The 13,793-nt window shown below is 43.1% G+C and overlaps 1 protein-coding gene across 4 annotated transcripts in view; it reads right to left on the bottom strand.

The window, feature by feature from the left end:
- Positions 1 to 13,793, bottom strand: part of NUBPL (NUBP iron-sulfur cluster assembly factor, mitochondrial) — a 159,222-nt gene that overhangs the window by 55,027 nt on the left and 90,402 nt on the right. Inside the window, exons 11-12 of one of the 4 annotated variants that reach the window (XR_008733128.1) lie at positions 10,655 to 11,178; positions 4,101 to 7,541 (exon numbers count right to left, since the gene is read on the bottom strand). The exons of 2 other annotated variants lie outside the window; for them this stretch is intronic. Coding sequence is in view for 1 of the 2 variants with exons in the window: in XM_055715915.1 (XP_055571890.1) it covers positions 11,161 to 11,178 (18 nt within the window). In the remaining variant the exon portion in view is untranslated. Of the gene's footprint in view, positions 1 to 4,100; positions 11,179 to 13,793 lie in introns of those variants that run through there. One more of the 4 variants, XM_055715915.1, reaches the window with a different exon arrangement.

Here is a 13,793-nt window from a genome sequence, read left to right as displayed (position 1 = left end):
AGGAGAGTTCCCTGAAAGGGAATGCGACACTGAAAAATGATGTCCGATTGTGAAACATTTTGGGGCTGAAACAAGCCTGCTGGGCCAGCATATTCCCACCGCACAGCAGTTCCCACACGTTCCGCACTGAACGGGCAGGCTGCTAACCCACGGTCCCCCGGGAGCTGGGGAGCGCATCAGCGTATGGACCTGGCATCCAGGTTAGTCGCGCTCAGTCAAATGTCTGGACAACTAAGTAAAGCTAAGCAGCAAACGCGAGTAGCTTACAGTATTACTTCTATTTAGAGATAAGAAAGACTTATTAATTAACAGCAGCGATTACTAGAGTGAAAGAGGCTACGAACATCTCTTTTTTTCACTATAAAAGTCTGTATAAGAGTCTGCATGCTGTGCTGATATTGACACTTTTCAGAAATGCAATTCCATTTTATTAGCATACAGAACTAAGCTTCCAAAGTGGATTATAGTTTATTAAAGGACACCGCAGTGAAGAGATGATTCTCTCCATCCCTGCTTCTCTTTCCACCACCATGGGGAGCATCACGACCCAGTCTCACCACACACACTGCAGCCCAAAATCGTTACAGCCATGCCTTCCTCCTCCTCACCCCGTGCGGCTCCGGGGCCGCGGGGCTGTCTGAGGGCACGGCAGGCCCGTTAGCCCAGGTGCAACCGGTGAGGGAGCTGAGGGGAGCAGCACCGCTCCTCACAGGCACGGAGCAAGCGGTTCTCTGAGCTCCCAAAACAACTTTTAACCCACTGAGCTGATCGGGATTACCAATATCCATTACCACACCATTTATTAGTTACAAAATCTCCAGAAACCCTGGGGATGCTGTCACTGTGGGATACCCAGGGGTTGGTGGTATGCAACAGGTATGGTGAAAAACAGATGCACCAGAGCCTAACGGAAATGGAAGCCAGCCGGACATTTGAAAAACTGGTGCTCTCCTGGTCTGTGTGAAGAGTCAGCCACCCTGGGCTCTCGGGGTGGAAGGGACACCTGACATACGTATGAACAATACAGGAACCCAATGGTGAGCTCTTAAGAGCTGTCCTTTTCCACAAGCAGCAATTTTGGGTCATACCTCTAACTTTATATAGAAAACACACTGACTCATTTGGCAACTGTGATCAAGACGTTTTACTTGGCCGGAAACATCAACCTTTACGTGTTTAGTAGACATCAGTTATTAAGGCTCATGCTGTGAATATGCTTCCTGGCGTGTCCTTCTTTTCATCTCTCCCTCTGTCCTGGATGGGAGTATCTCACCTCTTTGCCCTTCACCACACACAAAGGCTGTTGTTACTGAGGAGCTCTTTGTGCTGGCACTCTTTCATCAGACCAAGGAAGAAGAAAGCGAAAGGAAGTACAAGTAGGAGAGCATTACGTATGAAGAAAAACCCTGAACAAAAAGTCAAAAAATGAAATTCATATGGATCAGTCACCCCATCGCCTCTCAGGTTGCTCTGCACACTTGAGGCAATGCCTGAATCTGAGGACGTTAGGAGCACTGTCATGATGAAAGATTCTAAGAGAAGGTAAAAAGCTCAGAAAAATGTATTAATATATAATCAAATTTATTTGTTTTAAATTTAAAAAATTTACAAGCCCAGCAGCAGCAGGGCAGACGACTGGGGAAACAAAGGCAGGGAGTCTGTTCGTAAATATTTTCAATTTTTAAAAAAATTAATTACATGGGCAAAAAAGAAAAAAGGTAGCCGTCGAAGCCGTGTGTGAGCCGTGTAAAGTAACTCCTGAGTCTCAGGGTAGGTTTCACTACCTGGATCTTTGAACACCTGACGCCAGGCTAACAAGAAGCAGAACTTGGACTAAGAGATGCTACAGGCACGGGAAGAACGCAGCGCTGCCAACTGGAGGAACAGAAGGGATAAGAAGGTAGGAAGGAGGGGAGGACAGAAACTAGGGAGAGGGAAGGGAAATGGAAATTAACATGTGAAGCCTTGGTTTCATTCAGTTACCACTTACTGATGAAACAGTATTTTCCAGAAAGTTCCCAACCAGCTGACCTGGTGTACAGCTTATTTCAGTCTCAGTGTTGTATGTAGTGATCCACTCGGTACAAAAGAGCAGAAGTGAGGGCAATCAGGTTACTGGAGTCCTCACCAGCCATTTCGTTCACGTGTCAGCAGGAACTCAGGCGCAGCGCTGAGAACCACCACCCACCCAGCACCCTGCCGCTGCCTGGCACTCCTGCAGCACCCACGCCTGCCAGGGCACGTTCGGGCCTCCTGCGAAAGTAAATACACAGCTTGCATCAAGTGTGGTATTCCAGGAGGGCAATTTTCTGTGTTTGCCTGATTTCAGAGGGGAGGAGGATGTCTGCATCCATCAAAGTCCCTCATTTTTTCACTCTAGTCCATCTAATTTAGGAGACAGGTGAGCTCCTTTGATGAGTCATTCTGCCTGCGATCTTCATTCATTTAATATTTATAGTTTGCCACATCGCAGCCGCTGCCTGTTTGCTGCCACAGGATTTCCTCTGTCATTGATTAGCCCTATTTACAACTTCATCCACCCAATGGCCACAGCAGCTGCATTAAAATAGGGCTACAGAAAGCTAATCCTGTCAGTATCTAAGCAATAATTTAACAGTAACGGGGTTTTGCTCTGTTACCTCCCCAACCTGCAATATTGCCAACTTCCACAGTTTCATAAAATACTCCCAATTTTTTTCCCCTTACACTGCAGCTCTGGGAATTTATTATGTTGACTTCCATTAACACAAATTAGTAAGGTTCTAGTCTCCACAGCTGCAGAAATCCGCGAATACAGTCTCAAATAGAATCTCCAAGACCATAAGCAAATAAAATATTTTTTTGTTGTCGGTTGGTTGGATGGTTAGCTGGCTGGGGGGTTTTTGTTCTTCCTAAGCAGATCATGGGTTTTATGCAGCCTGATGGTTTGCAAATTCAGTTTTGGCAGTACTGAACTTGGGATCACTCCGAGTCAATATTAGCTCTTGATTTGCTGTTCTCACCTTAAATTTTGTTTCCCTAGAACTGGAGGTCATATCAAGAAATAGAAAACACACGTTTTAAAACATTAACTTTTTTAAAGACCTTATACTAACTTTATTTTAGCCACTCTGACCTCCTTCTACCCTGGAAAAAAAGCCAGACCATTCAGACGACTGAATTCTCCCTTTATAGCATCAGCTGGTGCCACCTGAAGTCTGTGAGGGCTGTTTGAAAACTGTCACAGGAGAGGAACCTTTTGGTGTCTGAAGTCATCTGATTTCAAGTTGGATAAAACAGTGTTTTGCACTTCCCTCTCATTTCTCATTTCTTGCTTAGCTTTCATCGCCCCAACTTGTGCAAATACACCAAGCACTCACATGGTCAGCTCCTTCATCAATCACTCAGATCTCTGTTTCGCTAACGCTCCCTCTGCAATGCTGTTTGAAGCAGTAGGTCAGAGAAGAGACTCTAGGATTTGAAATTTCCCATTAATTCACATTGTGCAGAAAAATCAATACTCAGCAAATGTTCAGATGCCCTGACAGGCCTCATACAGACTGTGTCAGCTTGATAATTATAACTTCTTTAGTAGGTATGCCATGCATATAAGGAAGTATATCACGAATAAAAGCATACTGGAAACAGAGAGGTTATCACTACCTCATCAAAGCTCCAAGCCACAAGGAAGCAACCTTGAAACACCAAGGCAAGTGGTAAAACATAAGCTCCAAGTACAAGTTGGTAGGGAAAAAGAAAACAAAAAAATCCTAACAACCATCAGAATAATCTGGATGACTGGACTGTTTCAGGCTAAGGCCATCATTCTAGTGCAAAATCATAACTCAAAACTGGGTACTGGTTTTGCTTCTTTAAATTATTCACAGGCAATGGTGATCTTCCAGGGCTGGGTTCCCTGTTCAGCATTTCACCTTCTCATTGTATTGAAAACATGTTTTCCTTGACCTTTGCAAAGTTTCCCCTTCTGTGCACTACCTGGTATCTAGATAGAAAACACAGGTATCTACAGCAGATACAAAGAGGAAAAAAAACAAACTCCAAACTATTTTCTCACTTCTCAAAAAAAACCCCAAACCAAAACAAAAACTCTCAAACATAAATTCTTAATGCTTTTAACAAAAAATAATAATTTATTGAACAGCATGTGCTTATTAATAGATTACGAGGCAACCAGATGTAGAAGTCACTTTCAATGTGGTGTTGAAGGTGTTTATGCTAATGAGCATAAACAGAAGCATTTTTAGATGTTTGTTTGCATGGGGAAAATACTAGAATGAGGCCATGCCAAGCAACTTTGAAATAGAAGTGATGGATAAGTTACCTATTGCTCTTCAAGAATAAATGGCAGTATTTGTTCATACACGCTCAAGATGACCTTTCCTCTTTCCAAGTGATTTCCACTCACCATCTTCCAAAATAATTGCTTGGCAGCCCCCTATTCTATAAAAACACACTTCCATCCTTACATGAGCCATCTCTATCAATGCAAATAATTCCATTTTAACAGAAAAAGTATTTTAACTGTTCTGTGAAAGCAGTATTAAATCACAGACTTTTTTCTTCCTTGAATACCTCTGGTATCTCAGAAGGAGTAACTGAGCATTCAACCCAACAGGAGGTCACCATCGTAATGGTGGTGAGGAGAAAAGAACGGTGCCCCTGCCTACAGGAACAGGAAAACTGAATTCTTCACAAGTGTTGAGATTAGGCCTTCATTTGGTTATTTTAGCGTAACAGCTGAAGAACATATCTTTTATCTTACAGCTCTTCTGGAAGTACATTTTGTTCCTCAAAACAAACTCAGGGTTACCAAAGAGGAGCGTGAGGGACAGCAGGAACTTCCACCGCATGCGGGCACAATCAGTGACACCAGCAATGCCCAGGTGCTGGCATTTAGCACGGATGCTTACAGTCAGGTCTACACGCAAAGTAAATGCAAAAGCATACAGGGTTTAGGTGGAGTATTATTAGGCACAATACATTAGTAAGCGTACCAAGTAATGTGTCCTTATATAAAAGGCAGCTACACAAATGCCTCGTTGTTGTACGTATGCTGAAATTACAGGCACAGAGGAATCGGGACTGAAAAAGCTTCCAAATAGTTTTGGTAGCGCGGTTTGCATCCCTTCCTAGAGACAGGCTTAAATCTCTTCGCAGGCATTCGGTTAGTTCAGACCTGTCTGTTCCCTGGAGCAGGGATTCTTTTGTATGCCAAATCGGAGTACGTGGGTATTTTCTGTAGAAATACACTTTCTAGGGATGCAGGAATCAAGTATTCAGGATGCAAATGAAAATGGTATCTTTGTATAAACTCTATTTAAGGTAGTTGTATCAGAGACTAAGATAATTCCATTCCTTTTGTGTACTTTTTGAACATTACAAAATGGGGCTAAAGCCCAATTGTCTTCCTCCTGGTGACAGCTACCTAATCCAAGCTGTGATCTGTGCCGTCTCCTGGCATTTCATTTTAGCAATGTAACAGAGTGGATTCCTCAGATGACACATCTACCAAGGCAGGAGTTTCCTTGCCTCTGCTGTTAACACTTGTGACAAATCTGTTTGTTTTGTACATCTCGGGAGAAGACTCCAGGGGCATCTGATCAAGCCATCTCAAATCTGGACAAAAAGAACAGAGGCTGCAAGGCAGATCTCTTATTTGCTACATGTCGTGGTATTTCACCTAGCCACACCAACCGGGCTTTAACAAGGGGGAGGAGGATTGCTCCCTTTTCTTTTTTGAAATCTCAGTATTAGTATAAGCTGGGTCAAAATAATGTTTTAAACCTAAATTGCAGCATATCCTGAAATACAAATCGCAAGCTTTTAGAAGAGAACATTAGAAAAGTATAGTCACAATCTATCAGTTGGCTTTAGAAGCAATTATATGTGGTATATATCCTATCATTATATACTTGGAAAAATATCTGAAGCAATTGCACACCTATTTATTTCTGTCATAGCATTGCAAATTCACGCACATAGTAGGATCTGCAGAAATAATTTTAACAAGGGCCTGGTACACCATATATTCAATTTGGAATAAAAATCTTTACAAAGGAAGTTGCAATTCATTCCAGTTTGAAAATCAAAGCTTTAATATTACCAATTCTGTTTTGAAAATGTAAAGAAAAAAGTATATGTATTTTAGAAGAATAAATAAACGTTTTGAAAAAAGCTTCTTTTAACGTACTGTATAGGTGGGCATTAAGTGTGAAATTATCAAGAAATATAAGTTTCTTGGTATCTGTCATGAAGATAAAGCCAAGAAAAAAGTGTATATTCTTGTAAAGAACTAAACTAACAGAATCTGCCTCAAATGACTACACTGCATGGGTTGGTGCACTCTGAAAGTCTTCCCCCAAATGTTGCTGCCAGCTCCATGCTACTTAGAACTTACACCTAAGACCTCGCTCAGTGTTCTCTGTTGAAAAACCAAGTGATTCAAAGAAAGCAGAAAAAGGTAAGAACCAGGGAGGTTTGGGTTTGGTTGGTTGTTGTTGTTGTTTTTTTTTTTTTAATAATGAAAGGCAAAAGAAAAGTCAATGAAAAGAAAGTCACTGACTTTTGAAAGAGAGGGGGTTTTAATGTAAATAAGCATTCAAATTTCTTGCACCTTCTCTGCAAATGCGGTTTACATGTCTTGTGTGGTCAGTTAGTTCAGCGCATTTCTAACAAATACAATCTGATTTTTCAATCCTATACCTATCAAAGATAATTGGGTAATCATGAGATAAACAGCTATGTGTTGTTTCAGCCTTCGTAAAAACCTTGTCAATGGAGCACAAGAACTAGGCAGTGGTAGTCATCCTACCACAAAATTGTTTATGCAGAGCTGCTGAAGAGTTTAGCGCCGTGATTTTACTCCGACATTAAAAGAGTGACTCTCTGTGACACAACAGCCCCCCCCCAAAAAAAAGTCATTTGTACGCTGCTTGCAACACAGAATGAACCTTAGGGGTAGAAAACCTGCCTCCAAGCCACTTACTTTCTCTTAGGTTAGTACAGGCTGTTATTTCATCCCTGAATGGAACAGCAAGGTTAAAGTTGTGAAAGGAAACATGCCCTTGTTTTGGGAAGTTACAGCAGGAAGGGTGATTCTCACAGTCATTTGAGAAAACAACATGAAGTTTCTCTTTGGAAGAGAGGACCTAGGGCAAATTTCTAAACTAGAGAATGATTGCACTAGTGGCACGTGTGAAAGCTTCCCCATACAACCACAACTCTACTCTGCTCTCCCTCTTCTTCACCTCCTAGTGAAAACCACACTTCTACGGGACATTTTTCTTTAAACAAAACCTGCAGTCAGCTTGCAGACACACACAGGCTCATGTTTATTTCTGTATTTCCACATAATCCCAGTACTCACCTCCCCATGAAGAGTTTCATCCATTGTTGAAAACCATCACTGCCTTCTCCTTGGGTGTGTGTGGCACCTGAGCAGGTCACACCTGACACACATCTCTCACCAATCCCAAGGAACAGGCAGACAGTGCTGGGCAGAGTATAAAAGGGATCTGTAATGCCTGGCTTTGATTTACAACCTACAGAGAATTAAAGGGTGAAATCCATTAGGAAGCAGCAGGGATGGGCTGTGCCCTCATCATGGGCTCTAGAAGATGAGCCTTGCTCAGCTTGTCACCGAGCCACAGTGCTGGTAGCCCATTCCCACAGCCTACCCTGTCTGCCAGGGGGTCACTTCTCTGGGAAGGTTTCCTGTATCAAGAAACATTAGGAAAAACACCTCTGTTTTATAGCCCTCACAGTGAATTAGGGGCGGGGATTTTAGCTTTTACAGAGGGAGTTAGTGTTTTGAGCCCCTGTAACGCAAAGAAGGGGGTTGGTCCAGGGTGTACGTTACAAACACCAACACTTACACCATGTTTTGCAGCCCATGCGAGTGTCCCTGTAGCAGGGCTCAGAATCACCGCACCAGAGGGCAAGGAGGTGGCGTGCTGCGGGGGGCCCGGAGCAGAGCAGCACTACTCCACACCTGCCTGGCATGAAGCTGGGCAAGTCACCAGCATGTGCAACGAAGCACCAGCGTCGGTACCACAGCAAATAGCACCGTTAGGCTGAAACCTGGATCGGTTTGCAGAACAGGTGTCCCCCAGGAAGAGATGCTAGTCTGCAGATGACTGCTAACTGCGAGGAACACACTTAAACTGTATCAAGCCCTCTGAAAGCAGTGTGATTTTCTGCTGTTGTCAGATCACTTGACATCGCTTACACCAAAACAACAGCTGAAGAAAACATAATGACAAATACTGGTAATGAGCAGTTAATACAAGCTTCAGGATGAATTAGCTTTGACAGTATTTCTGCTCTTGTGGAATCACTGCTTCATAGAAGTATCATCCAATGTAGCTTGTTAAAAGAGCACGAATACTCAAAACTCCCTTAGGGGAAGCAAGGCTTGAAGTCAGCCAGGCAGAGGTTTCCTGGGAGAGACGATGAATCAGTGCAACTTCTGCAATGCATGCCTCCCTCATGCGTAAGCACAGCTGCGCGCCTCAGGTTGCAGGTCAGTCCATGACTTTGGGACCACCTGCCAAAATGACAGTCTCTAATGTCTTGTGGGACAAAACCCCTGGAGGTCAGCATTCAGCAGTTTCAAGGGTTGAATCAAATTGTTTGTGTACAGTAATGCCAATAAATTTATCTTAATCAAAATGCAACAATCCTCTTGAAGAGTAAGGTGCTCATTGCTAGGAAACTTCACTGCTGCCAGGCTTGTCAAGCTGTTAACCAGCCTCCTACAGACAGACAGCGATCCAGTTCTCCATAACACATCACAATAGCGAAATGCATTCTTTTTCGCAACTAAGGATTAGAAGTCATAATACGTGCAGAGACACCACTGCCCTCAGAGCTTGGGTTTGAGGTGCAGGCAACTTTTTACCTTCTCTACGCTAAAACATAACCCACAAATCATTATCTTTGCATTTTATGTCAACCACTTCTTTATCATGGATGCCAGGCTCTATTATTTTACGTCTTAGTAGCACTAAGATAGATAGCAGAGGTTATAGAAAATATGCATTTCATATGTCCCATCGGAAACTATAAAACCGTAGTACCAAAAACAGTTTTCTGAGCTTTGTTTCTCAGTTGAACGTATTAAACACTGCTACAGTCTGAAAAAAAGTTCTTTTTAAGATCACGAATAACACACTATCAAAAGAACCTGAAGAACAATAAAAGCCATAGTTAAAAACGTCTTCACATGTTCTCTAGGTATTGCTTGACAAGCACATATTAGAATAGTAAAGGTTTTTTTGAAAACATACAATTACTTAAACAGAAACCAATCGCTTGTACTCCTTCTCCTGTTTTTTCAGTTAAGCCCCCATCATAATCGAGACAGGCACTGCAATGCATGAAAGCACAATGAAGTATTTTCGTAACATATACAGGGCGAAAATAATTATCTATTTTACAAAGCGATGCAGTAGTAGTATTACTAAAGTCATCAGTGGCTAGCAAATCAACAGGCAACCGAAGACGATGCAAAAAAAAATGAAGAGGGGAGAGGAGCCCGGGCTGGGGCCGGGCTGCGGGCAGGGCTGGGGACCCCGCGGGGACCCCCGGGGAGCAGCCTGGGCCTGAGGGGCTGCGCCCCGCGGGGGGACCCACGCTGGGGCAGGGTGTGAGGAGCTGCAGCCGTGGGAAGGACCCATGCTGGAGAAGTTCATGGAGAACTGTCTGCTGTGCGAGGGACCCCACGCTGGGGCAGGGCAGAGTGTGAGGAGCCCCCCGAGGGGGAAGGAGCAGCAGAGACAGTGTCTGATGAACTGACCACAGCTCCCCTTCCCCACATCCCTGCACTGCTGGAGGGGAGGAGGGAGAGAAACTGGGAGAGAAGTTGAGCTCAGGAAGAAGGGAGGGGTGGGGGGAAGGTGTTTTAATATTTGGGTTTATTTCTTGTTACTCTACTCTGATTGTGATTGAATAATAATTAAATTAATTTCCCCAGCTTGAGTCTGTTTTGCCTGTGTTCTCCCTCTCGTTATCTCAACCCACAAGTTATTTCATTATATTTTCTCCCCCCTGCCCAGCTGAGGAGGGGAGCAACAGAGCGGCTTTGGTGGGCACCTGGTGTCCAGCCAGGGTCACCCACCACAAACAGCAGAGAGGCTCCAGCTTTCCTCCAAGTTTCCCTCCTTACTAGTTTCATGTTCAAACATAGCATGGAAGGCTATTTCCTCACATCATCTCATTGACCCTCAATGACCTCTGTGTCCCAACAGGCCCACATAAGTTCTTCATGGCCAAGAGGAGAGCAGACGGCTCTGCCACCATCTCCAGGGCCCACACAGAGCATTTCCCAAAGTGGTGGAGCTACAAGGGTGAGGTACCATTGCTAGAGGGTCATTCTCAGTGCAGGATTGTACCTTGTGAATGATAACGCTTTAGAATTACAGGGCCACACATTGCCTACAAACAACACAGCATTACCCAAATGGACAGTAAATCAAGGCAATGATCGCAGCCCCGAGCAACTGCCAGGTGCAGCCAGATGCAATTTAAGAGCATGGTTCCTAAGTATTACACACAGCAACTGCCCTTTTACAACCAGAACACCAGCTACTACCAAACAGTGACTGGTGCCAGCCCCAGCAGGGATATAGCACAGTCTGATAAGAAGCACCGATACCTTACAGAGTAAACAGATCCCTGTTTTCCCGGGGAGAGCAGATCACAATGTGATGAATAAACACTTTGGTGAGTCACTTCCTGCACTCGGGACATGCGAACATACAGGCCAAAGGTTCCACGCTGGCATCGGTGCGACCTCTCTCAATAGCAAATGACAGAAAGAGTTTGGAGTTCCCCTAGGAGGTGAGAACTCCCGTGGCACTGAACTCTGCTGGCTCCTCCGGCATCAGCGCGTGCACATGCTGCATCAGGAATCTGGGTTCAGCAGACAGGTTTTCATGATTTAACGGTGACAATTAACGTATGCGCTTCTTGAATGTCCTTCACCTTTTATCTGCCACAGCTTGTTATTGTTCCCACACCAATGAAGATAAGGCTAAAGACATTCATGTACAAAAAACTCAGAGCTTCATGTTGCTTGTTTGTTCATATTCTCAAGATATGATTAGCACCTGGTTAATAGAGTTCCAATGTGACTATCCAAAATTATGTCCAATTGGTATCTTATGGTGACTGTAGTTCCTGAAAATTAAATGGAAAATAAAGAACAACCCCATCATTCACCATCTGATTTTGAAGAATATTATATAATCCCACTTTAAAGCATGGAACTCCCTCTAGGAGCCCCTACATATAAATCTTTGTACCTTTGTCTGACCAACTGACAGTAGTAAAGTGCTGGAAAAGGATACATGAAACACTTTGTATAGGTGAAAAAAAATTTTTTAAAAATCATTGCAATAGGATGAAACCAGGTTACTGCATGTTAAGCTCTGGTACAGCAATTCAGTAAAGTATTCAAAATGCTTCCTTGGTTGTTTGTATCACCCAAGTGTCAGGAAAAGTACTTCGCAGTGAGTATGCATCTTGCTACTGTATTCAACTTCCACTCCTGCAGTAAGGACAGCTAAAATGCTGTAACTTCAATAAAGAACCACCCTGGGATGGCACGCTATCTGATGTGCAACAGACTGACCAGGAACCAATTTGTCCTGTTTCTCAAGTAACATTCTGTGGCACCTACTTTCAACTATTCACTTGTAAATGTATTTTTCAACAGCTTCCCTAACATGCAGAAATTGTGTCATAAACAAGGGCTCCTGACGATCTGCCAAGATCTGATGATTCTGTCCTGCCACCTCGCTGAAGCACCAGAATCAACATGTCCCCAGGGTGCCAGGCACCCCAGGTCACATATTGCCTGACTGTACGTTTCTGGCAGAAGTGGGACAGACACATTCACAATTTTATTTCTGACAGTATAAATGTTTTACTTCCTTTCATATGCCAGTCGCATTTACAAACCAATTAAGACATCCCCTGCTTTTCCCTGACCCGTCTGCCTTCACTAAAAACATAATTCTGCTTGTATTTTTGCTGTGCCAAACAAATTCCTATTGCTTCCCGGCATGAGGTCATTCCAGGCAAATACTGGTACGTCACCTCTCTTCCCTCCTGTCACTTGCTACTGCGGATTCACATACAGGATTCTGTACACAGGCACTGATGGTGAATAATGCTTGTCTGAGCCATATTCTTTGTGAAATTGGGAGACCTTTCCAGCCAGCGGAACGCAATCCATTCCAACAGCGAACAGACTGCCCAAATGTCTTTCTTATTACTACTTTCTTAAAAAGCATACATAAAAAGTGTAAAAATGGGACTATTTTAAATCACTCTAGTGTGTACTGTTTCCAATGTTCATGAGCTACAAGCTCTTAATAATTAAAAGGCGTTTTACCAACAGTTTCATTTTGTATTAGTGAGGATATATTTCCCATCAGGGTAACAAAACCAACAGCATTCACTGAGACAGTGACTACAAATTCCTATGTTAACCCAACAGGGAAGAAGGCATTCAGCATCAAACAGCCCTGTCATTTCTTTCTCTAGAGGAATAACTTTCCAGATGCATTACCAATAGTCAAGGAAAATTGCTTTACAAAAAGAGTTTTATTTATATTGTGGAGAAATTAAGCCAAAAGTGAAGTAGCAGTGTGTGTTAATAAGAAATGCATTTGTAAAACACGCATTTATAAAAAAGTGCAAACAAGCAACAAATTCACAGGCTTTCTAAAAGCTTAGGATATTAAGGCACTACAAAAGAGATGCCAGCAGTGCTGGCACTCACAAATAAATGTGGGTTTATTAGACCAAGTTTTCAAAGCCTAGATGCTTACGAGGCACATTTTCCCAGCCTTTTAACGCTTGTTCTAAAAAGTAACTCCAACATAGCCATTGGGTCCTATTATCCTGCAGGAGGAAGCAGGGAGTGTGAACCCAAACCCTCCTGACTCCATCTGAAATGTAATTAATTAGAGGCCTCAAGGTATCACAGACAAAAACCCGTTTATATGGAGATTCCTCCTCTAAAAAAAAAAAAAAGAGACATGTAGATTCAGCAGATAAAACCCCCTAAAACTCCCCCTGGCCTGTCTGACCAGCCTGCAGACAGATCTCATGCCACCCTCAAAATGCTCCCTGTAGAGCAGGGAAGTGTTCAGGCTCCTGAACTTTTGTTCATTTTAACAGTTTCCCTTAATGAAATGTAAAAATATTTGCAACATTTACACACTGGACAAACACTCCAAAATTAAATCTACAGAACAGGGGTTTGGCTTAATAAGATGGCTTCTCACCCTGTTTGTTTCCCCCAAATAGGCAGCTAAACTGTGCTTTAAAAATAAATTATAGTATTTTCTAATCCGGGGGGGTGGAGGGGAAATCCCTGGAAGTAAAAAGTACCCATAAGTACCATTAGAAAATCATTATTAAATAAGCTAACACTTTTCAGAAAAAGCAACCAGAAGTTTGTATTCTTAAAACAGACCTTGTTCAGTAACAGGAAGCTCACATGGGGGAGGCAAATGTGGGGAGTCTCCTGCCTTTCTCTCACAGAAAAGAGAAAAAATCTGGACCGCAGGAAATAACACAAGTTTTAGAAAATCCCAGTGGTATGAGTGAAAACACTTCAAATAAATCTGTAAGCCCTCAAAGCAATGTTGAAGGACAACAGATGTTCTTCCCCACCCTAGCTTGTTCGAAGACTCACGTACTCCCTAGGAGAAGTCATTTATTTGCATTGATTAAAGTGGGTTTCAGATACAGAGTCATACAAACAGAGAAACAGAGAGGAA

This window comes from Falco cherrug, chromosome 7, assembly GCF_023634085.1.
Source record: "Falco cherrug isolate bFalChe1 chromosome 7, bFalChe1.pri, whole genome shotgun sequence".
Lineage (NCBI taxonomy): Eukaryota > Metazoa > Chordata > Aves > Falconiformes > Falconidae > Falco > Falco cherrug.
Note: the sequence above shows the minus strand (reverse complement) of the source record. Positions and strands in the feature narration are given on the sequence as shown.